This window comes from Selaginella moellendorffii, unplaced genomic scaffold (genome assembly GCF_000143415.4).
Source record: "Selaginella moellendorffii unplaced genomic scaffold, v1.0 SELMOscaffold_82, whole genome shotgun sequence".
Taxonomy (NCBI): domain Eukaryota; kingdom Viridiplantae; phylum Streptophyta; class Lycopodiopsida; order Selaginellales; family Selaginellaceae; genus Selaginella; species Selaginella moellendorffii.
The window spans coordinates 479,856-503,076 of NW_003314343.1; the positions used below are offsets into that span (position 1 = coordinate 479,856).

General features: G+C 52.5%; 2 protein-coding genes across 2 annotated transcripts; one reads left to right on the forward strand and one right to left on the reverse strand.

Moving 5' to 3' along the window:
* Window positions 1-12,441: 12,441 nt before the first annotated feature.
* On the forward strand, window positions 12,442-19,494 carry LOC112341393 (spidroin-2-like). The gene is made up of 12 exons (XM_024661400.1): window positions 12,442-12,497; window positions 16,013-16,158; window positions 16,313-16,474; window positions 16,650-16,790; window positions 16,966-17,106; window positions 17,261-17,453; window positions 17,608-17,738; window positions 18,073-18,213; window positions 18,389-18,529; window positions 18,705-18,845; window positions 19,021-19,198; window positions 19,332-19,494. The coding sequence occupies exons 1-12, from the start codon at window positions 12,442-12,444 to the stop codon at window positions 19,492-19,494; spliced, it is 1,734 nt and encodes a 577-aa protein (XP_024517168.1).
* Window positions 19,495-20,253: 759 nt separating this feature from the next.
* Window positions 20,254-22,267, reverse strand: LOC112341394 (PE-PGRS family protein PE_PGRS16-like). The gene is made up of 3 exons (XM_024661401.1): window positions 22,056-22,267; window positions 21,156-21,434; window positions 20,254-20,446 (listed from the first exon to the last, which is right to left on the reverse strand). The coding sequence occupies exons 1-3, from the start codon at window positions 22,265-22,267 to the stop codon at window positions 20,254-20,256; spliced, it is 684 nt and encodes a 227-aa protein (XP_024517169.1).
* Window positions 22,268-23,221: the final 954 nt, after the last annotated feature.

Below are 23,221 nucleotides of genomic sequence, written 5' to 3' on the forward strand. Positions count from 1 at the left end.
AATTCAGCACAGCCTATCACCCACAGACAGGTATGGGGTATTAAGTCAAGTTTGGTGGTCCTAACACTTCTTGACAGACGGACAAACGGAAAGGGTGAATAGGCAGCTGGAGGATTATTTGCGATGCTATGTCTCGCGAGACCAGACCGATTGGGTAAGTCATTTGGGACTTGCGGAAATGTGTTATAACAACTCACCACATTCGAGTATCGGGGTGAGTCCATGGGAAGTCATCAATGGGCGAGCTATTGAAGGTCCTGTGGAACTCGGCGTGGCCGAGTATCATGGAGAGTTACCCGCAGGGGAGGCATTCACGGCGGAAAGACTCAACATTTGGAATCTAGTGAGGGATTCCTTGGAACGGGCTCAACAAAGGCAAACCAAGTACGCGAACCTAAAGCACCGGGATGTAGAGTTCCAAGCTGGGGAGAAGGTGTGGTTGAACACCAAGAACCTTAGGCTACCAAGTGGGATCAGCTGAAAGTTGACCCAAAGGTAAAAATGCATATATTCCTGTAAATGAATTGATCTTGAGTTCCTTAAGCAGGTTCGCGGGGCCTTACGAGATTGAGGCACGAATCGGTAAAGTGGCTTACCGACTCCGACTTCCTCGAGAGATGGGGAACCTGCACCCAGTGTTCCATGTGAACTTACTCAAGCCGTACTTTGAGGATCCGCTTCGCAAGGACCAAGTAAGACCTTTACCTGAGGTTATCCAAGGGGAAGAGGAATACGAAGTCGAGGCCATCCTCAATGCGCGCAAGAGCAAGCAACAAGGACGCGAGGTGAGAGAGTTCCATGTGAAGTGGAAAGGATTTCCACACTGCGAAGCAACATGGGAACCGGAGGAGAACCTAGCGAACGCGCGAGATCTAGTGGAGGAATTTCTGCAAGGCAGAACTCTATGTACTTATGCAAAGTTCAATTAAAAATATCAATTTGCAAAGTTGAGCAAGTGGCATATGTTGGGACCCGAAGGCGCGCCGAAGGTGAGCTAATTAGCATGGGTTAGCTAGGTCGACCAGGCGTAGGGAGCTACGCCCGACTCCCTGCGGGGATGTCGAATCCGTAGACGTATTCTACGGAGGTTGGGTTCGAGTCCCAACCCCCTAGTAAAGCAAGGCTGGGTTCAAGTCCCGACCCTATACTAGGGCGTGGTGAGGTGAGGAGTATAGGGACACCTATATTCCGTTGTCATGGGCTCCTTGCCGGGGAGGCTAACTTAGGCACACCGCTAAGTGGGGGGATGCCCCCGGAGACATGGTCAACAAGTCGTAGGATAAAATGAGACGTTCGATGTGGGCATCGAACTTCTTCTATGGGTGGTGGAGTTGTAAGGAACCAACTCGCCGAGGGGTCGTAGGCTAAAGGAACCCCGAAAGCATGACCAAAATGACAAAGAGTTCATCGGATGGGACCAAGTTGAAGATCGAGTCCAAGACCGACTCTAGGACCGAGTTCGAGATAGAGTCCGGAATCGAGTCCGAGACCGACTCGGGGACCGAGTTCGAGTCCGAGTTCGAGACCGAGTTCGAGACGGAGTCCGAGATCCGAAATCGGGTCCGAGACCGAGTCCGAGGTCGAGTCCGAGGTCGGGTCCGAGATCGGGTCCGAGATCGAGTCCGTGATCGAGTCCGAACCCGAATCCGAAGTCGGATCCGAAATCGGGTCCGAGATCGAGCCAGAGACTAAGTCCAAATACTAATACGGGTCAAGGGGTGAAAGCCCAAAGCGTGCGTCTCCCAGGGGGGGGGGGGGTTGCAGGGGGTTCCAAAAGTATAGTAGGGATAGTGAGGTCCAGGAACCAGTTTTGAAGGGAACTCTCCAGTTGGGCTTCCAAACCGACTTGAGGTTGGGACTGGAACCGAGGGGCCTTGGGTGGGAGTGAGCATGGACTTGGCTGGTGCCGGAGGGGCCATTCAAGGAAGTGCTCAAGAGCAGCTCCCACTCCCGAAAGGGAAACCGATTGCGGTGCTCCCGGCTCAAGTGGAGTGGTGCCCCACTTGAGTACCATGCGGCTCATTGGTCCTCGCCCTTCCTAGGGGCTTGGGCCTTCCTTCGGGATGGAAGTGGGGGGTGAGAGGTACCCATACCGGGCCGTTAGGCCACGGTGTTTCGCCCCGGCGTCCCGAAGCAAGTGTTGCACTCAAGACTTGGGATTTAGAGGGTCCCATGATCAAGTCTTGTGGTACCAAGGGATGTTAGGAACCTGGAAGCTTAGTGTGCTTGGCTGCTTGTGCTTGCGGGGAGTGTAGCCGAACCTTAAGTCCAGTCTAACCCGGGGAGGGGGATTGGGAGTGATTTGGGAATCCGTGGAAGGATGGCTAACACTCCGTTGCTCGTGCAGTGAGTAGCTGAAACCAAGTAGGAGCTGGTACCATAGGCGAGAACCTTGGCAAGGGAACTTAGCAAAAGCCAAGGTAGTGTTGGACGGATAGACGAGGTAAGCTGGCAAATTGGAAAGGAAAAATTTGTGGCTTACACCTTGCAGCAGCAGCAGCCACCGCCGCTACTGCCTCCTCCGTCTCCGGCCCATCCGCTCTCAATGGTGCCGCCACTGCTGCTGCTAGTCTTGGCGGAGGTTCGCTGGCTTGTTAAGGAGGCCATGGGCGAGGGTTTAGGGTTTCCACAATTGCCACCATTGCCACAACCACCACAACCATCGCCACCGTCGTCACCACGACCACTATGACCATCGGCACCATTGCCACCATCCTTATCACCACCACCACTGCAAGGGATGGGGACTATCACCAACATGATCAATGGATTGGTATCATCATTATTGTTCCTACTGTGTCCAACACAGTAGGATTGTATATCATACTCCGAAAGATGAAAGTATGGAATCAAGTGTGTGTGTATGTGTGTGTGTGTGTGTGAGATTGTCTAACTTAGAGTGCAGATTGCTACTACGACGACCACTGATCAGCAGCCCTAGCTTTGATCTAGCTGCAATCTTCTGTTTTCTAAATCTTCATCTAATCACTGTGGCTCTTGTGGATGCTCAAAACCTTGGTTAGGCCAACGCTCCCAACAGCGTAGTTCAGGGTGGTCATGCCACTTTGCACAAGGCTTTGGTGGATCGCTCAAGAGCTTCGACTTGAGTGCAAGTGTCGAGAACCGGTTTTTAGAATGTGAGATAGACTGTCAACCTCGCAGCGCTTGTAACTAGAGCAAGCCAAGATTGTGATGCGAGCAAGCTTCCACCATGCTCACCACACAATCCCTGAGATGGCGGAACACGGTTGTGAGTGCCTTCATGATGGTCACCTCCCTTGGCCTAAGCCTTGAACAAAAGAAGTGTTGCCCCTTGGTGCCATTTGGACTTTGGAACAACACTTCAGAACACTGTAGCCATACGTGAGCCTCATGGGTACTCTCCCCAAACCCTAAACCTTAAACCCTAAACCCCAAACCCTGAACCCTAAACCCTAATCCCTAAACTGTAAACCCTAAACCTGCATGGGAGATGGAAGCTTTTGAGCCCCCAGTGACACAGCACACCCTAAACCCTAAACCCTAAACCATTGACAACGTTGTAGTGCCTAGAGAGCTCGCTTGGCTTGTGAAAACCCTCACCAAGTCCTTGCAGCCGCTGATGATCGAATGTCTGCCAGGGCTTCAGTCGAGGCAAGTGATCATGTCCTAGATGCTGGAGAGCAGCTGGAACGCCATGATCTCCTGTGGCACCCAAGCATTCCACCAGCAGGAGCAGAGGTGAAAGCATTGCAAAGGGGAATCGAGCTAATTAATCGCTCTCAACAGTGCCACCATTGCTGCCGCTGGTCTTGGCGGAGGTTCGCTAGCTTGTTAAGGGGGCCATGGGTGAGAACATGTGTCCAATGGTTGAGGAGCCGTCCATGGCTGAGGAGAGCATGCTGGGTGAGGAGACACGATTGCCACCACTGCCACAACCACCACGACTGTCGCCACCGTCATCACCACGACCACCATGACCACTGGCACCATTGCCACCATCCTAAACCCTAAACCCTAAACCTACATGAGAGAGCAAGCTTTAGTGACGTAGCATGCCATCCTAGGTGCAGACCCGCTCTTAGTGCTCTCGGTGAAGAAGAAGACACCATTGACAACGTTGCAGTGCGCAGAGAGCTCACCTGGCCTGTGAAAACCCTCACTAAGTCCTTGCAGCCGCAGATGATCCAATTGCTGCCGGGGCTCCAGTCGAGGCAAGTGATCGTGTCCTAGATGCTGGAGAGCAGCTGGAATGCCATGAACTCCTTGCAGCACCCGGGCGTTCCACCAGCTGGAGCAGAGGCAGAAGCATTGCAAAGGGGAATCGAGCTAAAGTCCTATTAATTAAGGCTTTTGGGATGGATCTAGCAAAGCGGTGAGAGATCATGAATCTTCTTATTCTCCTCCTGCTACTATTTCCTCCTCTATTTTAGAGTGAGGATTTCATATCCCACCGTTATGCGCTAATTGAGCAGCGATTGACAATGGTAGAAGAGCAATTGCAAGAGCTATTGAAGAAGATGCCGCCACTGATGCCACCCTTACAATAGAAGCAGAAGTAGCAGCAGCTGCTGCCGCAGCCTCCTTCGTCCCTAGCCTTGCCGCTCTCAACGGTGCCGCCATTGCTGCCGCTGGTCTTGGAGGAGGTTCACCCGCTTGTTAAGGAGGCCATGGGCGAGAAGATGTGTCCAATGGTTGAGGAGCCATCCATGGCTGAGGAGAGCATGCTGGGTGAGGAGACACGATTGCCACCACTGCCACAACCACCACGACTATCGCCACCGTCATCACCACGACCACCATGACCATCGGCATCATTGCCACCATCCTCACCACCACCACCACCACAAGGGATGGGGACCATCACCAGCATGATTAGTGGATTGGTATCATCATTGTTGGTCCTACTATGTCCAGTATAGTAGGAATGTCTATCATACTCCGAAAGATGAAAGTATGTAATCAAGTGTGTGTGTGTGTTTGAGATTGTCTAACTTAGAGTGCAGGTTGCTCCGTCTACGACCACTGATCAGCAGCCCTAGCCTTGATCCAGCTACAATCTTCTGTTTTGTGAATCTTCATCTAATCACCGTGGCTCTTGTGCCTTTGTTGAGACTGTAAGCTCTTGTGGATGCTCAAAACATTGGCCAAGCCAACGCTCCCAATAGCGTAGTTCAAGGTGGTCATGCCACATTGCACAAGGCTCTGGTGGATCGCTCTAGAGCTTCAACCTAAGCACAAGCATCGAGAACAATCCCGAGAGTTAGATAGAATGTCAGCCTCGTAGCACTGGTAACTAGAGCAAGCCAAGATTGTGATACAAGCAAGCTTCCACCATGCTCACCACACAATCCCTGAGATGGCAAAACATGCTGTGAGCGCTTGTAAGCCACAAATTTTTCCTTTCCAATTTCCCAGCTTACCTTGTCTACCCGTGCAACACTGCCTTGGCTTTTGCTAAGTTCCCTCACCAAAGTTCCCGCCTATGGTACCAGCTCCTACTTGGTCCTACTTGGTTTCAACTACTCAATGCATGAGCAATAAAGTGTTAACCATCCATACATGGATACCCAATTCTCTCCCAATCCCCCTCCCCAGGTTAAACTAGACCTAAGGTTCGGCTACACTCCCCACAGGCACAAACAACCAAGCACACCAAGCCTCTAGGTTCCTAACACCCCTTGGTACCACAAGACTTGATCATGGGACCCTTTAAATCCCAAGTCTTGGGTGCAACACTTGCTTCGGGATGCCGGGGCAGAACACCATGGCCTAACGGCCACCTCTACCCCCCCACTTCCATCCCAAAAGAAGGCCCAAGCCCCTAGGAAGGGCAAGGACCAATGAGTTGCATGGTACTCAAGTGGGGCACCACTCCACATGAATCGAGAGCACCGCAGTCGGTTTCCCTTTCGGGAGTGGGAGCTGCTCTTGAGCACTTCCTGGGGTGGCCCCTCCGGCACCACCCACATCCATGCTCACTCCCACCCAAGGCCCCTCGGCCCCAGTCTCAACCTTAAGTTAGTTTGGAAGCACCACTGGAGAGTTCCTTCGAGACTGGTTCCTGGACCTCACTATCCCTACTATACTTTTGGAACCCCCTGCAGCCCCCCCCCGCCCCCCCCGAGAGACGCACGCTTTGGGCTTTCACCCCTTGACCCGTATTAGTACTCGGACTCGGTCTCAGACTCGATCTCAGACTCGATCTCGGACCCGACTTCGGACTCGGTCTTGAACTTGATCTCGGACCTAATTTCGGACTCGGTCTCGGACTCGATCTCGGACTCGATCTCGGACCCGACTTCAGACTCGGTCTCGCACTCGATCTCGAACCCGACTTCGGACTCAGTCTCGAACTCGATCTCGGACTCCATCTCGGACCCGATCTCTAACTCAACTTCGGACTCGGCCTCGGACCCAATTTGGATCTCGAACTCTGTCTCAAACTCGGTCTTGAACTCGGTCTCCGATTCGGCCTCGGACTCGATCCCGGACTTCATCTCGAACTCGGTCTCAAAGTCGGTCTTGGACTGCATCTTGGACTCGGTCCCATCTGATGAACTCTTTGTCATTTTGGTCATGCTTTCGGGGATCCTTTAGCCTATGAGACCTTGGCGAGTTGGTTCCTTACAGCGCTTTGATGATGGTCACCTCCCTTGGCCTTAGCCTTGAACAAAAGAAGTGCCACCATGTGGTGCCATTTGGACTTTAGAACAACACTTTGGAACACTGTGGCCCTATGTGAGCCTCATGGGTACTCTCCCCAACCCCTAAACCCTAAACCCCAAACCTAAACCCTAAAGTCCTATTAATTAGTGCTCTTGGGGTGGATTTAGCAAAGCGGTGAGAGATCATGGAACTTCTTATTCTCCTCCTGCTACAGTTTCCTCCTCTATTTCAGAGTGAGGATTTCATATCCCACCGTTAGGCACTCACTGAGCAGCGATTGGCAATGGTAGAATAGCGATTGTAAGAATTGTTGAAGCAGTTGCCGCCCCTGATGCCACCTATGCAGCAGCAGCAGCCACCGCCACCGCTGCCTCCTCCGTCGCCGGCCCTGCCGCACTCAACAGTGCTGCCACTATTACCGTTGGTCCTAGCAGAGGTTCGCCGGCTTGTTAAGGAGGCCATAGGTGAGAAGATGTGTCCAATGGTTGAGGAGCCGTTCATGGCTGAGGAGAGCATGCTGGGTGAACAGACACGATTGCCACCACTGCCACAACCACCACGACTGTCGCCACCATCGTCACCACGACCACTATGACCATCGGCACCATTGCCACCATCCTAAACCCTAAACCCTAAACCTACATAGGAGATGGCAAGCTTTTGAGCCCCCAGTGACATAGCATGCCATCCTAGGTGCAGACCCGCTCTTAGTGCTCTCGGTGAAGAAGAAGACGCCATTGACAATGTTGCGGTGCGCAGAGAGCTCGCCTTGCCTGTGAAAACCCTCACTAAGTCCTTGCAGCCGTAGATGATCCAATTGCCGCTGGGGCTCCAGTTGATGCAAGTGATCGTGTCCTGGATGCTGGAGAGCAGCTGGAACGCCATGAACTCTTTGCGGCACCCAGGCGTTCCACTCACCTAAACCCTAAACCCTCAACAGTGCCGCCACTGCTGCCGCTGGTCTTGGTGGAGGTTTGCCGGCTTGTTAAGGAGGCCATGGGCGAGAAGATGTGTCCAATGGTTGAGGAGCTGTCCATGGCTAAGGAGAGCATGTTGGGTGAGGAGACAGGATTGCCACCACTGCCACAACCACCACGACTGTTGCCATTGTCGTCACCACGACCACCATGACCATCGGCACCATTGCCACCATCCTCACCACCACCACCACCGCAAGGGATGGGGACCATCACCAACATGATCAATGGATTGGTATCATCATTGTTGTTCCTACTGTGTCCAGCACAGTAGGAATGTCTATCATACTCCGAAAGATGAAATTATGTAATCAAGTGTGTGTGTATGTGTATGTGTGTGTGTGTGTGTGTAAGATTGTCTAATTTAGAGTGCAAATTGTTGCTACTACGACCACTGATCAGCAACCCTAGCCTTGATCCAGCTGCAATCTTCTATTTTGTAAATCTTCATCTAATCACCATGGCTCTTGTGGATTCTCAAACTTTGGCCAAGCCAACGCTCCCAACAGCATAGTTCAGGGTGGCCATGCCACATTGCACAAGGCTCTGGTGGATCACTCCAGAGCTTCAACCTAAGCGCAAGCATCGAGAACGATCCCGAGAGTGAGATGGAACGTCAGCCTCGTAGCGCTGGTAACTAGAGCAAGCCAAGATTGTGATGTGAGCAAGCTTCCACCATGCTCACCACATAATCCCTAAGATGGCAGAACACAGTTGTGAGTGCCTTGATAATGGTCACCGCCCTTGGCCTCAATCTTGAACAAAAGAAGTGCTGCCTCTTGATGCCATTTGGACTTTGGAACAACACTTTGGAACATTGTGGCCCTATGCAAGCCTCATGGGTACTCTCCCCAAATCCTAAACCCCAAGTCCTAAACCCTAAACTTGCACGGGAGATGGAAGCTTTTGAGCCCCCAGTGACATAGCATGCCATCCTAGGTGCTGACCCGTTCTTAGTGCTCTCGGTGAAGAAGAAGATGCTATTGACAACGTTGCGGTGCGTAGAGAGCTCGCCTGGCTTGTGAAAACCCTCATTAAGTCCTTGCAGCCACAGATGATCCAATTGCTGGGGCTCCAGTTGAGGCAAGTGATTGTGTCTAGGATGTTGGAGAGCAGCTGGAATGCCATGAACTCCTTGCGGCACCCGGGCGTTCCACCAGCAGGAGCAGAAGCGAAAGCATTGCAAAGGGGAATCGAGCTAGTGTCTTATTAATTAGGGCTCTTGGGGTGGATGTAGCAAAGTGGTGAGAGATCATGAATCTTTTTATTCTCCTCTTGCTATTGTTTCCTCCTTTATTCCGGAGGAAGGATTTCATATCCCACCGGTAGGTGCTCAATAAGCAGCAATTGCCAATGGTAGAACAGCGATTGCAAGAGCTGTTGAAGCAGTTGCCGCCGCTGATGCCACCCCTGCAAAAGCAGCAGCCGCCGCTGCCACCTCCTTTGTCCCTGGCCCTGTTGCTCTCAACAGTTCTGCCATTGCTGCCGCTGCTCCTCGCGGAGGTTCGCCGGCTTGTTAAGGAGGCGATGGGCGAGAAGATGTGTCCAATGGTTGAGGAGCCATCCATGGCTGAGGAGAGCATACTGGGTGAGGAGACACAATTGCCACCACTGCCACAACCACCACAACCTTCGCCACCATCGTCACCACGACCACTATGACTATCGCCACCATTGCCACTATCCTAAACCCTAAACCCTAAACCCTAAACCTGCACAGGAGATGGCAAGCTTTTGAGCCCCCAATGACATAGCATGCCATCCTAGGTGCAGACCCGCTCTTAGTGCTCTCGGTGAAGAAAAAGTTGCCATTGACAACGTTGCAGTGCGTAGAGAGCTCGCCTAGCCTGTGAAAACCCTCATTAAGTCCTTGCAGCCATAGATGATCCAATTGCTGGGGCTCCAGTTGAGGCAAGTGATCGTGTCCTGGATGCTGAAGAGCAACTGGAACACCATGAACTCCTTGCAGCACCCGGGCGTCCCACCCGCAAAAGTAGAGGGGAAAGCATTGCAAAGGGGAATCGAGCTAAAGTCCTATTAATTAGGGATCTTGGGGAGGATCTAGAAAAGTAGTGAGAGATCATGAATCTTTTTATTCTCTTCCTGCTGTTGTTTCCTCCTCTATTTCAGAGTGAGGATTTCATATCCCACTGTCAGGCACTCACTAACCAGCGAATTGCAATGGTAGAATAGCGATTGCAAGAGCTGTTGAAGCAATTGCCATCGCTGATACCACCCCTGCAGCAGCAGCAGCCACCGCCACTGCTGCCTCCTCCGTCCTCGGCCCTGCGGCACTCAACGGTGCCACCACTACTACCGTTGGTCCTGGCGGAGGGTCGCCGGCTTGTTAAGGAGGCCATAGGCTTTTGGGGTGGATCTAGCAAAGCGGTGAGAGATCATGAATCTTTTTATTCTCCTCCTGCTACTGTTTTCTCCTCTATTTCAGAGTGAGGATTTCATATCCCACCGTCAGGCACTCACTAAGCAGCAAATTGCAATGGTAGAACAGCGATTGCAAGAGCTGTTGAAGCAGTTGCAACCGCTGATACCACCCCTGCAGCAGCAGCAGCCATCGCCGCCGCTGCCTCCTCCGTCCCTGGCCCTGCGGCACTCAACGGTGCCGCCACTGCTACCGTTGGTCCTGGTGGAGGGTCGCTGGCTTGTTAAGGAGGCCATGGGCTTTTGGGGTGGATCTAGCAAAGCGGTGAGAGATCATGAATCTTTTTATTCTCTTGCTGCTACTGTTTCCTCCTCTATTTCAAAGTGAGGATTTCATATCCCACCGTCAGGCACTCACTAAGCAGCAAATTGCAATGGTAGAACAGCGATTGCAAGAGTTGTTGAAGCAGTTGCCACCGCTGAAACCACCCCTGCAGCAGCAGCAGCCACCGCCGCCGCTGCCTCCTCCGTCCCTGGCCCTGCGGCACTCAATGGTGCCGCCACAGCTACTGCTGGTCCTGGCAGAGGTTCGCCAGCTTGTTAAGGAGGCCATGGGCTGTTGGGATGGATCTAGCAAAGCGGTGAGAGATCATGAATCTTTTTATTCTCTTGCTGCTGCTGTTTCCTCCTCTATTTCAGAGTGAAGATTTCATATCCCACTGTTAGGCGCTCACTAAGTAGCGATTGGCAATGGTAGAATAGCAATTGCAAGAGTTGTTGAAGCAGTTGCCGCCACTGATACCACCCCTGTAGCAGCAGCAGCCACCGCCGCCGTTGCCTCTGCCGTCCCTGGCCCTACGGCACTCAACGGTGCTGCCACTGCTACTGCAGGTCCTGGCGGAGGTTCGCCGGCTTGTTAAGGAGGCCATGGGCTGTTGGGGTGGATCTAGCAAAGCGGTGAGAGATCATGAATGTTTTTATTCTCCTACTGCTACTGTTTCCTCCTCTATTTCAGAGTGAAGATTTCATATCCCACTGTCAGGCGCTCACTAAGCAGCGTTTGGCAATGGTAGAACAGCGATTGCAAGAGTTGTTGAACCAGTTGCCGCCACTGATACCACCCCTGTAGCAGCAGCAGCCACCGCCGCCGCTGCTTCCTCCAAACCCGGCCTTGCGGCACTCAACGGTGCCGCCACCGCTACCGCTGGTCCTGGCGGAGGTTCGCCGGCTTGTTAAGGAGGCCATGGGCTGTTGGGGTGGATCTAGCAAAGCAGTGAGAGATCATGAATGTTTTTATTCTCCTCCTGCTACTGTTTCCTTCTCTATTTCAGAGTGAGGATTTCATATCCCACCATCAGGCGCTCACTAAGCAACGATTGGCAATGGTAGAAAAGCGATTGCAAGAGTTGTTGAAGCAGTTGCCGCCATTGATACTACCCCTGCAGCAGCAGCATCCACCACCGCCGCTGCTTTCTCCGTCCCGGCCCTGCGGCACTCAACGGTGCCGCCACTGCTACTGTTTCCTCCTCTATTTCAGAGTGAGGATTTCATATCCCACCGTCAGGCGCTCACTAAGCAGCGATTGGCAATGGTAGAATAGCAATTGCAAGAGTTGTTGAAGCAGTTGCCGCCACTGATACCACCCCTGTAGCAGCAGCAGCCACCGCTGCCATTGCCTCCGCCGTCCCCGGCCCTGCGGCACTCAACGGTGCTGCCACTGCTACCGCTGGTCCTGGCGGAGGTTCGCCGGTTTGTTAAGGAGGCCATGGGCTGTTGGGGTGGATCTAACAAAGCGGTGAGAGATCATGAATCTTTTTATTCTCCTCCTGCTACTGTTTCCTCCTCTATTTCAGAGTGAGGATGTCATATCCCACCCTCAGGCGCTCACTAAGCAGCGATTGGCAATGGTAGAACAACGATTGCAAGAGCTGTTGAAGTAGTTGCCGCCGCTGATACCACCCCTGCAGCAGCAGCAGCCACCGCCGCCGCTGCTTCCTCCATTCCCGGCCCTGCGGCACTCAACGGTACCGCCACCGCTACCGCTGGTCCTGGCGGAGGTTCGCCGGCTTGTTAAGGAGGCCATGGGCTGTTGGGGTGGATCTAACAAAGCGGTGAGAGATCATGAATCTTTTTATTCTCCTCCTGCTACTGTTTCCTCCTCTATTTTAGAGTGAGGATTTCATATCCCACCATCAGGCGCTCACTAAGCAACGATTGGCAATGGTAGAACAGTGATTGCAAGAGTTGTTGAAGCAGTTGCCGCCATTGATACCACCCTTGCAGCAGCAGCATCCACCGCCGCCGCTGCTTTCTCCGTCCCGGCCCTGCGGCACTCAACGGTGCCGCCACTGCTACTGTTTCCTCCTCTATTTCAGAGTGAGGATTTCATATCCCACCGTCAGGCGCTCACTAAGCAGCGATTGGCAATGGTAGAACAATGATTGCAAGAGCTGTTGAAGTAGTTGCCACCACTGATACCACCCCTGCAACAAGGTCGGTGGGCCAATGCCTTGGCCGAGTTTGATTGCGAGATTCTGTACAAGCCTGGGAAGAGCAACATCGTGGCAGATGTGCTAAGTCGAAAAGCGAGCTTGAGGTTGGCGATATCCAGCGCAACAGCAACCTTCTGGGACGATGTGCGGACAGCATATGAGAACGATGGTCTAGCACAAGAAGTGTTGTTGAGGAATCTAGAGGCGCGGGAAGCTCACCAGAGAGGTGAGCTGCCAACGGAAGAGAAAACGGGCTATGCGGAACGCAACGGACTCATTTATTACAAGCAAACGAGGGTATATGTTCCAGAAGGGGGACTAAGGAAAGTAGCCTTAGAAGAGTGTCATGACGGACCTCTTGCGGGACACGGCGGAGTGCCCAAGACGATGGGCTTACTCAAGAGGAAGTACCATTGGCCAGATATGGCTAAGGACGTCCAAGACTATGTAAAGACATGTCCAACATGTCAGCTGGTCAAAGCCGTGACTAAGGCTAGTGGGGGCTTGTTGCAAAGCATCCCAATTCCAGATCGTCCGTGGAAATGTCTTACGATGGACTTCATCACGAGACTAACCCCAAGTGAGGGGTTCGATGCAATATTCGTGGTGGTGGATCGATTTTCGAAGATGGCACATTTCATACCCACCACAACGGAAGTGGATGCGGAAGGTGTGGCGAAGCTGTTCTTTGAACAAGTGGTTCGAGTGCGGGGAAGGCCAGAAGAGATTATCTCAGATCGAGATAAGATCTTCACTAGTAGGTTCTGGAGGACCCTCCTAGAACAGTATCGCACCAAGTTGAAATTCAGCACAGCCTATCACCCACAGACAGGTATGGGGTATTAAGTCAAGTTTGGTGGTCCTAACACTTCTTGACAGACGGACAAACGGAAAGGGTGAATAGGCAGCTGGAGGATTATTTGCGATGCTATGTCTCGGGAGACCAGACCGATTGGGTAAGTCATTTGGGACTTGCGAAAATGTGTTATAACAACTCACCACATTCGAGTATCGGGGTGAGTCCGTGGGAAGTCATCAATGGGCGAGCTATTGAAGGTCTTGTGGAACTCGGCATGGCCGAGTATCATGGAGAGTTACCCGCAGTGGAGGCATTCACGGCGGAAAGACTCAACATTTGGAATCTAGTGAGGGATTCCTTGGAACGGGCTCAACAAAGGCAAACCAAGTACGCGAACCTAAAGCGCCGGGATGTAGAGTTCCAAGCTGGGGAGAAGGTGTGGCTGAACACCAAGAACCTCAAGCTACCAAGTGGGATCAGCCGAAAGTTGACCCAAAGGTAAAAATGCATGTATTCCTGTAAATGAATTGATCTTGAGTTCCTTAAGCAGGTTCGCGGGGCCTTACGAGATTGAGGCACGAATCGGTAAAGTGGCTTACCGACTCCGACTTCCTCGAGAGATGGGGAAGATGCACCCAGTGTTCCATGTGAACTTACTCAAGCCGTACTTTGAGGATCCGCTTCACAAGGACCAAGTAAGACCTTTACCTGAGGTTATCCAAGGGGAAGAGGAATATGAAGTCGAGGCCATCCTCAATGCGCGCAAGAGCAAACGACAAGGACGCGAGGTGACAGAGTTCCATGTGAAGTGGAAAGGATTTCCACACTACGAAGCAACATGGGAACCGGAGGAGAACCTAGCGAACGCGCGAGATCTAGTGGAGGAATTTCTGCAAGGCAGAACTCTATGTACTTATGCAAAGTTCAATTAAAAATATATATTTGCAAAGTTGAGCAAGTGGCATATGTTGGGACCCGAAGGCACGCCGAAGGTAAGCTAATTAGCATGGGTTAGCTAGGTCGACCAGGCATAGGGAGCTACGCCCGACTCCCTGCGGGGATGTCGAATCCGTAGACGTATTCTACGGAGGTTGGGTTCGAGTCCCAACCCCCTAGTAAAGCAAGGCTGGGTTCAAGTCCCGACCCCATACTAGGGCGTGGTGAGGTGAGGAGTATAGGGACACCTATATTCCGTTGTCATGGGCTCTTGGCCGGGGAGGCTAACTTAGGCACACCGCTAACTGGGGGGATGCCCCCGGAGACATGGTCAACAAGTCATAGGATAAAACGAGACGTTCGATGTGGGCATCGAACTTCTTCTATGGGTGGTGGAGTTGTAAGGAACCAACTCGCCGAGGTGTCGTAGGCTAAAGGAACCCCGAAAGCATGACCGAAATGACAAAGAGTTCATCGGATGGGACCAAGTCGAAGATCGAGTCCAAGACCGACTCTAGGACCGAGTTCAAGATCGAGTCCGGAATCGAGTCCGAGACCGACTCGGGGACCGAGTTCGAGTCCGAGTTCGAGACCGAGTTCGAGACGGAGTCCAAGATCCGAAATCGGGTCCGAGACCGAGTCCGAGGTCGAGTCCGAGGTCGGGTCCGAGATCAGGTCCGAGATCGAGTCCGAGATCGAGTCTGAAACCGAATCCGAAGTCGGATCCGAAATCGGGTCCGAGATCGAGCCAGAGACTAAGTCCAAATACTAATACGGGTCAAGGGGTGAAAGCCCAAAGCGTGCGTCTCCCAAGGGGAGGGGGGGGGGCTGCAGGGGGTTCCAAAAGTATAGTAGGGATAGTGAGGTCCAGGAACCAGTTTAGAAGGGACTCTCCAGTGGGGCTCCCAAACTGACTTGAGGTTGGGACTGGGACCGAGGGGCATTGGGTGGGAGTGAGCATGGACTTGGTTGGTGCCGGAGGGGCCATCCAAGGAAGTGCTCAAGAGCAGCTCCCACTCTCGAAAGGGAAACCGATTACGGTGCTCCCGGCTCATGTGGAGTGGTGCCCCACTTGAGTACCATGCGGCTCATTGGTCCTCGCCCTTCCTAGGGGCTTGGGCCTTCCTTCAGGATGGAAGTGGGGGGCGAGAGGTACCCATACCGGGCCGCTAGGCCACGGTGTTTCGCCCCGGCGTCCCGGAGCAAGTGTTGCACTCAAGACTTGGGATTTAGAGGGTCCCATGATCAAGTCTTGTGGTACCAAAGGATGTTAGGAACTTGGAAGCTTGGTGTGCTTGGCTGCTTGTGCTTGCGGGGAGTGTAGCCGAACCTTAAGTCCAGTCTAACCCGGGGAGGGGGATTGGGAGTGATTTGGGAATCCGTGGATGGATGGCTAACACTCCGTTGCTCGTGCAGTGAGTAGCTAAGACCAAGTAGGAGATGGTACCATAGGCGAGAACCTTGGCAAGGGAACTTAGCAAGAGCCAAGGCGGTGTTGGACGGATAGACGAGGTAAGCTAGCAAATTGGAAAGGAAAAATTTGTGGCTTACACGTCCCCGGCCCTGCGGCACTTAACGGTGCCGCCACTGCTACTTCTGGTCCTTGCGGAGGTTCGCCGGCTTGTTAAGGAGGCCATGGGCTTTTGGGGTGGATCTAGCAAAGCGGTGAGAGATCATGAATTTTTTTATTCTCCTCCTGCTACAGTTTCCTCCTTCATCTTAGAGTCAGGTTTTCATATCCCACCATTAGGCGCTCACTAAGCAGCGATTGGCAATGGTAGAATAGCGATTGTAAAAGCTGTTGAAGCAGTTGCCACTGCTGAAACCACCCTTCAAACAACAGCAGCCACCGCTGCCGCTGCTTCCTCCGTCCCCGGCCCTGCGGCACTCAACGGTGCCGCCACTGCTACCGCTGGTCCTGGCGAAGGTTCCCCGGCTTGTTAAAGAGGCCATGGGCTGTAAAGGTGGATCTAGCAAAGCGGTGAGAGATCATGAATCTTTTTATTCTATTGTTGCTACTGTTTCCTCCTCTATTTGAAAGTGAGGATTTCATATCCCACCGTCAGGCGCTCACTAAGCAGCAATTGGCAATGGTAGAACAACGATTGCAAGAGCTGTTGAAGTAGTTGCCGCCGCTGATACCACCCCTGCAGCAGTAGCAGCCACCGCCGCCACTGCTTCCTCCATCCCCAGCCCCGCGGCACTCAACGGTGCCGCCACTGCTACCGCTGGTCCTAGCGGAGGTTCACCGGCTTGTTAAGGAGGTCATGGGCTCTTGAGGTGGATCTAGCAAAGCGGTGAGAGATCATGAATCTTTTTATTTTCGTGCTGCTACTATTTCATCGTTTATTTTAGAGTGAGGATTTCATATCCCACCGTCAAGCGCTCACTAAGCAGCGAATTGCAATGGTAGAATAGCGATTGCAAGAGTTGTTGAAGCAATTGCCACTGCTGATACCACCCCTGCAGCAGCAGCAGCCACCGCTGCCGCTGCCTCCTCCTTCCCTGGCCCTGCGGCACTCAATGGTGCCGCCACTGCTACCGCTGGTCTTGGCAGAGGTTCGCCGGCTTGTTAAGGAGGCCATGGGCTGTTGGGATGGATCTAACAAAGCGGTGAGAGATCATGGATCTTGTTATTCTCTTCTTGCTGTTGTTTCCTTCTCTATTTCAGAGTGAGGATTTCATATCCCACCATTAGGCGCTCACTAAGCAGCGATTGGCAATGGTAGAACAGCGATTGACAGAGTTGTTGAAGCAGTTGCCGCCGCTGATACCATGCCTGCAGCAACAGCAGCCACCGCCGCCGCTGCTTCCTCCATCCCCGGCCCTGCGGCACTCAACGGTGCCGCCACTGCTACCGCTGGTCCTGGCAGAGGTTCGCCGGCTTGTTAAGGAGGCCATGGGCTGTTGGGGTGGATCTAGCAAAGCGGTGAGAGATCATGAATCTTTTTATTCTCCTCCTGCTTCTGTTTCCTCCTCTATTTCAAAGTGAGCATTTCATATCCCACCATTAGGCGCTCACTAAGCAGCGATTGGCAATGGTAGAACAACGATTGCAAGAGCTGTTGAAGTAGTTGCTGCCGCTGATACCACCCCTACAGCAGCAGCAGCCACCGCCGCCGCTGCCTCCTCCGTCCCTGGCCCTACGGCACTCAATGGTGCCACCACTGCTACCGCTGGTCCTGGCGGAGGTTCGCTGGCTTGTTACGGAGGCGATGGGCTGTTAGGGTGGATCTAGCAAAGCAGTGAGAGATCATGAATCTTTTTATTCTCCTCCTGCTACTATTTCGTCCTCTATTTCAAAGTTAGGATTTCATATCCCACCGTCAGGCGCTCACTAAGAAGCGATTGGCAATGGTGGAACAACGATTCCAAGAGCTGTTGAAGTAGTTGCCGCCGCTGATACCACCCCTGCAGCAGCAGCAGCCACTGCCGCCACTGCTTCCTCCATCCCCGGCCCTGCGGCACTCAACGGTGCTGCCACTGCTACCGCTGGTCCTGGCGAAGGTTTGCCGGCTTGTTAAGGAGGCCATGGGCTTTTGGGGTGGATCTAGCAAAGCGGTGAGTGATCATGAATCTTTTTATTCTCCTCCTGCTAGTTTCCTCCTTGCTTCAACAGCTCTTGCAATCCCTGTTCTACCATTGCAATTTGCTGCTTAGTGAGCGCCTGACGGTGGGATATGAAATCCTAACTTTGAAATAGAGGACGAAATAGTAGCAGGAGGAGAATAAAAAGATTCATGATCTCTCACTGCTTTGCTAGATCCACCCTAACAGCCCATCGCCTCCGTAACAACACTGTCAAGCGCTCACTAAGCAGCGAATTGCAATGGTAGAATAGCGATTGCAAGAGCTGTTCAAGCAATTGCCACTGCTGATACCACCCCTGCAGCAGCAGCAGCCACCGCCGCCGCTGCTTCCTCCGTCCCCGGCTCTGCGGCACTCAACAGTGCTGCCACTGTTACCGCTGGTCCTGGCGGAGGTTCGCCGGCTTGTTAAGGAGGCCATGGGCTTTTGGGGTGGATCTAGCAAAGCGGTGAGAGATCATGAATCTTTTTATTCTCCTCCTGCTATTGTTTCGTCCTCTATTTCAGAGTGAGGATTTCATATCCCACCTTCAGGCGCTCACTAGGCAGTGAATTGCAATGGTAGAACAGCAATTGCAAGAGTTGTTGAAGCAGTTGCCGCTGCTGATACCACCCCTGCAGCAGTAGCAGCCACCGCCGCCACTACTTCCTCCGTCCCCGGCCCTGCGGCACTCAACGGTGCCGCCACTGCTACCGCTGGTCCTGGCGGAGGTTCGCCGGCTTGTTAAGGAGGCCCTGGGCTTTTGGGGTGGATCTAGCAAAGCAGTGAGAGATCATGAATCTTTTTATTCTCTTGCTGCTACTGTTTCCTCCTCTATTTCAAAGTGAGGATTTCATATCCCACCGTCAAGCGCTCACTAAACAGCGATTGGCAATGGTAGAACAGCGATTGCAAGAGTTGTTGAAGCAGTTGCCACCGCTGATACCACCCCTACAGCAGCAGCAGCCGCCGCCGCCGCTGCTTCCTCCATCCCCGGCCCTGTGGCACTCAACGGTGCCGCCACTGCTACTCCTGGTCCTGGCGGAGGTTCGCCGGCTTGTTAAGGAGGCCATGGGCTTTTGTGGTGGATCTAGCAAAGCTGTGAGAGATCATGAATCTTTTTATTCTCTTGCTGCTGCTGTTTCGTCCTCTATTTCAAAGTGAGGATTTCATATCCCACCATTAGGCGCTTACTAAGCAACGATTGGCAATGGTAGAACAGCAATTGTAAGAGCTGTTGAAGCAGTTGCCACTGTTGAAACCACCCTTCCAACAGCAGCAGCCACCGCCGCCGCCACCTCCTCCGTCCACGGCCCTACGGCACTCAACAGTGCCGCCACTACTACCGCTGGTCCTGGCGGAGGTTCGCCAGGTTGTGAAGGAGGCCATGGGCTGTTGGGGTGGATCTAGCAAAGCAGTGAGAGATCATGGATCTTTTTATTCTCCTCCTGCTATTGTTTCCTCCTCTATTTCAAAGTGAGGATTTCATATCCCACCGTCAAGCGCTCACTAAGCAGTGATTGGCAATGGTAGAACAACGATTGCAAGAGTTGTTGAAGCAGTTGCCGCTGCTGATACCACCCCTGCAGCAGCAGTAGCCACCGCTGCCGCTGCCTCCTTCATCCCTGGCCCTGCGACACTCAACGGTGCCGCCACTACTACCGCTGGTCCTGGCGGAGGTTCGCCGGCTTGTTAAGGAGGCCATGGGCGAGAAGATGTGTCCAATGGTTGAGGAGCTGTCCATGGCTGAGGAGAGCATGTTGGGTGAGGAGACACGATTGCCGCTACTGCCACAACCACCACGACCTTCGCCACCGTCGTCACCATGACCACTATGACTATTGGCATCATTGCCACTATGATCCCCCAGTGACATGCCATCCTAGGTGCAGACCCACTCTTAGTGCTCTCGGTGAAGAAGAAGATGCCATTGACAACGTTGCGGTGCGTAGAGAGCTCGCCTGGCCTGTGAAAACCCTCACTAAGTCCTTGCAGCCACAGATGATCCAATTGGTGCTGGGGCTCCAGTTGAGGCAAGTGATTGTGTCTTGGATGTTGGAGAGCAACTGGAACGCCATGAACTCCTTGCGGCACCCGGGCGTTCCACCAGCAGGAGCAGAAGCGAAAGCATTGCAAAGGGGAATCAAGCTAAAGTCTTATTAATTAGGGCTCTTGGGATGGATGTAGCAAAGCGGTGAGAGATCATGAATCTTCTTATTCTCCTCCTGCTATTGTTTCCTCCTTTATTTTGGAGGGAGGATTTCATATCCCACCGTCAGGCGCTCACTAAGCAGTGATTGGCAATAGTAGAAGAGCAATTGCAAGAGCTGTTAACGTAGTTGCCGCCGCTGATGCCACCCTTACAAGTCCTTGCAGCACCCAGGCGTTCCACTCACCTAAACCCTAAACTGTCAATGGTGCCGCCACTGCTGCGGCTGGTCCTGGTGGAGGTTCACTAGCTTGTTAAGCAGGCCATGGGCGAGAAGATGTGTCCAATGGTTGAGGAGCCGTCCATGACTGAGGAGAGCATGCTGGGTGAGGAGACACGATTGCCACCACTGCCACAACCACCATGACCATTGCCACCGTCGTCACCACGACCACCATGACCATCGGCACCATTGCCACCATCCTCACCACCACCACCACTGCAAGGGATGGGGACCACCACCAACATGATCAATGGATTGGTATCATCATTGTTGTTCCTACTGTGTCCAACGAAGTAGGAACATCTATCATACTCCAAAAGATTAAAGTATGTAATCAAGTGTGTGTGTGTGTGTGTGTGAGATTTTCTAACTTGGAGTGTAGATTGCTGCTACTACAACCATTGATGAACAGCCCTAGCCTTGATCCAGCTGCAATCTTTTGTTTTTATGAATCTTCATCTAATCACCCTGGCTCTTGTGCCTTTGTTGAGACCGTAAGCTCTCATGGATGCTCAAAAGTTTGGCTAGGCTAGGGCTCCCAACAGTGTAGTTAAGGGTGGTCATGCCACTTTGCACCAAGCTCTAGTGGATTGCTGCAGAGCTTCAACTTGAGCTCAAGCGTTGAGAATGATTCCGAGAGTGAGATATTGAGAACAATCCCAAGAGTGAGATAGAACCGGTTTTAGGGTTTTGGGTTTTGGGTTTAGGGTTTATATCATCACCCAACACATGGGCATAGCCTTCCTAGGTCATACTAGCATTTTTTGGCCAAACTAGCCCCACTGGGGTCCAACCTTTACACTCTCCCTATTATATTTTTAGAACCCCTTGCACCCTAAACCCTAAACTGTTTCCTCCTCCGCCCCCGCCCCTGCTACTATCAATGGCGCTGCCATTGCCGCCGTTGGTCCTGGCAGAGGTTCACCGGCTTGTTAAGGAGGCCATGGGCGAGAAGATGTGTCCAATAGTTGAGGAGCTGTCCATGGCTGAGGAGAGCATGCTGAGTGAGGAGACACGATTGCCACCACTGCCACAACCACCATGACCATTGCCACCGTCGTCACCACGACCACCATGACCATCGGCACCATTGCCACCATCCTCACCACCACCACCACCGCAAGGGATGGGGACCATCACCAACATGATCAATGGATTGGTATCATCATTGTTGTTCCTACTGTGTCCAATGCAGTAGGAACATCTATCATACTCCAAAAGATGAAAGTATGTAATCAAGTATATGTGTGTGTGTGTGTGTGTGTGTGAGATTGTCTAACTTGGAGTGTCAATTGCTAGTACTACAACCATTGATCAGCAGCCTTAGCCTTGATCCAGCTGCAATCTTCTGCTTTTGTGAATCTTCATCTAGTCACCCTAGCTCTTGTGCCTTTGTTGAGACCGTAAGCTCTCATGGATGCTTAAAACTTTGGCTAGGCCAAGCTCTGGAGCGATCCACCAGAGATTGGTGCGAAGTGGCATGACCACCTTGAACTACGCTGTTGGGAGCCCTGGCCTCGACCCGAGCACAAGCGTTGAGAACGATTCCGAAAGTCAAATATTGAGAACGATCCCGAGAGTGAGATAGAACCGGTTTTAGGGTTTAGGGTTTATATCATCACCCAACACATGGGCATAGCCTTCCTGGGTCATACTAGCATTTTTTGGCCAAATTGGCCACACTGGGGTCCAACCCTTAGACTCTCCCTATTATTCTTTTAGAACCCCTTGCACCCTAAACCCTAAACTGCTACCTCCTTCGCCCCCGGCCCTGCTGCTGTCAATGGTGCCACCGCTACCGCCGCTGGTCCTGGCGGAGGTTCACCGGCTTGTTAAGGAGGCCATGGGCGAGAAGATGTGTCCAATGGTTGAGGAGCCGTCCATGGCTGAGGAGAGCATACTAGGTGAGGAGACACGATTGCCACCACTGCCACAACTACCACGATCGTCACCACCATCGTCACCGCGACCATCGGCACCACTGCCACTATCCTCACCACCACCACCACTATAGGGGATGGGGACCATCACCAGCATGATCAGTGGATTGGTATCATCATTGTTGTTCCTACTGTGTCCAGCGTAGTAGGAACATCTATTATACTCCCAAAGATGAAAATATGTAATCAAGTGTGTGTGTGTGTGAGATTGTCTAACTTGGAGTGTAGATTGTTGTTACTTCAACCACTAATCAGCAGCCCTAGCCTTGATCCAGCTGCAATCTTTTGTTTTTGTGAATCTTTATCTAATCACCCTGGCTCTTGTGCCTTTGTTGAGACTGTAAGCTCTCATGGATGCTCAAAACTTTTGCCAGGCCAAGGCTCCCTATAGCGTAGTTCAGGATGGTCATGCCACTTTGCACCAAGCTCTAGTAGATCACTCCTGAGCTTCGACCTGAGCGCAAGCGTTGAGAATGATCCCGAGAGTGAGATATTGAGAACTAAGAGTGAGATAGAATGTCGGCCTCACAGCGCTGGTACCCCTAGCAAGCCGAGATTGTGATCCGAGTAAGCTTCCACCATGCTCACCACACAATCTCTGAGATGGCAGAACACACTATGAGCACCTTGATGATGGTCACCTCCCTTGGCCTCAACCTTGAACAAAAGAAGTGTGGCCCCCTGATACCATTTGGATTTTGGAACAACACTTTAGAACACCGTGGCCCTACGTGAGCCTCATGGGTTTTCTCCCCACTTTCCGCCTTTGGGTGTTCTAGCCATGGGGCTCAAGTGAGGTTTTGTTGAGCCATGCCAAGTATCTAAGTAGGTAGTGTCACCCATGCTTAGACTGGGAGTATTGACAATTTGATCTCCCGGAGGAACTACAGCTAGTTCTTGAACACTTCATTAAGCTACCCTGTTTGTCAGTCTGTATTCACTTTAGCTTTGGACTCTTTAATGGATATATCATCACCCAACACATGGGCATAGCCTTCTTGGGTCACACTAGCCTTTTCTTAGCCAAACTAGCCCCACTGGGGTCCAACCC